At 45.7% G+C, this 2,462-nt stretch overlaps 1 protein-coding gene across 1 annotated transcript in view; it reads left to right on the top strand.

Moving 5' to 3' along the window:
* The window catches only part of IGFBP7 (insulin like growth factor binding protein 7), a 72,099-nt gene that overhangs the window by 67,984 nt on the left and 1,653 nt on the right, over nt 1-2,462 (top strand). Inside the window, exons 3-4 of the mRNA XM_003798190.2 lie at nt 1,319-1,435; nt 1,999-2,125. Of these exons, the coding sequence (XP_003798238.1) occupies nt 1,319-1,435; nt 1,999-2,125 (244 nt within the window). The remainder of the gene's footprint in view (nt 1-1,318; nt 1,436-1,998; nt 2,126-2,462) is intronic.

The raw sequence follows: 2,462 nt of genomic DNA on the forward strand, positions 1-2,462 counted from the left end.
TCTAAAAAAAAAAAAAAAAACAGGCAAAACAACAACAACAAAAAAGCAGGCACTGCCAATTGCTCATGCTGTCAGTGGGTATTTTTAATAGAGCAGGAGCTGGCCTGCACCACATGTGCTTTGGAGAATCCCACCCCTGGGATCATAAAGCAGAGAAAATAAAGGGTAGGTCTGAGGCTGAGACAACAGCTTCATAACAAACAGTATGTGGTGGGGTGGGGGGGTGGGGGAATCCCATAAAGGAAAAGCTACAACAGAGTGTTATAAAAACAAAATCTAATCTTAAGGTTTCCTTTTTTGAAGGAAAAAAAATGAAAAGGGGGTAGCACCTGTGGCTCAAAAGAGTAGGGCGCTGGCCTAATATGCTGGAGGTGGCAGGCTCAAACCCAGCCCCGGACAAAAACTGCAAAAAAAAAAGTAAATAACCAATCTGAGATTGGAAACTTTTCTAATTACAAAGGTAGTACCAGTCATCGGTGAGAGGTAGCCTGGGATGGAAAGAACAGACATTGCTTCTCGTATCTTTTGATTTTCTATGACACTTGTCACTGTCACAGACTTCAGATATTTGTACTCTGTAATTCAGCTGCTAAATGTGTATTTACAGAGAGGCTACAAGCAAATTTCAACCTTCCCTGTGTTTTCCAAAGCTCATGTAATGAACATGGTTTGCCTTTTAAAATGAGTATTCCTTATTAGCCTTGAACCAAAGAAACCGTTTGTTCTTAATTCATCCTTCAGAATCTCAGAGTGACATGCGCAGGAACAGTCAGCAAGCGTTGTAAAAGAACCCTGACAGCAGCAAGTATGGGACAGGCCTTGTTGACCTCGCGCCTGCAGTTAATCATCTGATCAATCTGTAGCCATCAGAACAAAGTGCTGGTATTGGCTTCGGTCTCAGCGTGCTATTTTCCCTCGATGAGGCTGTTGTTGCAGGAAGAGCCCTAAGGTCCCAAGCACCAGACTAGCACTGGGTGATACATTTTGTCAGTCGAACATGGCATGGCAGCTCTGGCACTGAGTAGAATTTCCACAGGCTGAGTAGACAGCGTAGGCTGTTGGGAAGAACATATGACCGTGGGTATTCGCCAAGCATGCAGAAAAATACATGGGCTTAAAACATGTTAGCTTAGCAGGAAACCGGCAGGGAGGAACAAAAGAGGGCTTGTGTTTTATGGGTATTCGGGAAAGGGGGAAAGGCAAGTCAATGGCTGGGGTTGATCTAACTGGACGGTCTGAGGTACACCCTGTACAGTCCTGGAAATGGGGATGAGTTTTCAGTGTGCAGAACTGAGACGCTTTCCTTTTGTTTTTGCAGGTAAGAAGGGGTCACTATGGAATTCAAAGGACAGAACTCTTGCCTGGTGACCGGGACAATCTGGCCATTCAGACCCGGGGTGGCCCAGAAAAACATGAAGTAACTGGATGGGTGCTGGTGAGTACCAAGAGCTGGCGAGGAGTCCATTTTTAGCATCAGACACACACAGACCTGGCAGAGGTGTCCAAAGCCCTGCCCACCGGGAGCCACCTGCCCGTTCACATCTCTCTGGGGCTACTGCTCCTTTTTCAGAGAGAACCAAAGGAAGAGTTGAGGTTTACAGAGATGTTTTGAAAACAATCAGTGAATTAGTAGGAGCTAATTATTTTTCCTGAAGTGTTCAATGCAAAAATCTTCACAGAAAACTAAATGACCCAAGTGTCATTTTAATCAATTATTCTTTAATAATTACCTTATTCGTGAACAGTACTTAGATCACAGGCTCTATCGCGGTTTCCCTCCAACTTGTGTACACCCATCTGGTTAGTATCCTAGGCACGTGGCCAGGAGCTGCCCACGACAGTCCCTAGAGCACGACTCCTCTCAGAAGAGACTTGCAGGACTCCTGGCAGCACCTTTGCCACAAATCCTCTGATCATAGGACACTTACAAAATAATGACCTAACTGAAACCACTGAGACCACCACCACAAGGGACTAAAGGTCCTTTTTCTGTCACAGGTATCTCCTCTAAGTAAGGAAGATGCAGGAGAATACGAGTGCCACGCGTCCAATTCCCAAGGGCAGGCTTCAGCATCAGCAAGAATTACAGTGGTTGATGCTCTACATGAAATACCAGAGAAAAAAGGTATGTGATCGATCTCACAGCCACTTAAAAATGACAAGGGCTTTTGCTGCACAGAGAACAGAACCAAGAATGAAGGTATCACACATAGCTACCGTGCTTCCCAGAAAATAAGACCTACCCAAAAAATAAGCCCTAGCAGGATTTTTATGCATTTGTTAAATATAAGCCCTACCCCATAAGAAGACCTGGTGGTGGGCGTGGCTATGCAAATATCTGCATAACCACGCCCTGCATTTCAGCACTGAGCCATAAGGCACAGCTCCTTTCTCCCAGCCCTCCGCACTTGTGAGGTGCACTCGTGGCAACCAAGGCCGCAGGCATCCTACTTCGCATGTGC

The sequence above is a fragment of the Otolemur garnettii genome, unplaced genomic scaffold (assembly GCF_000181295.1).
Source record: "Otolemur garnettii isolate 467f Iridium unplaced genomic scaffold, OtoGar3 scaffold00130, whole genome shotgun sequence".
Classification (NCBI taxonomy): Eukaryota; Metazoa; Chordata; class Mammalia; order Primates; family Galagidae; genus Otolemur; species Otolemur garnettii.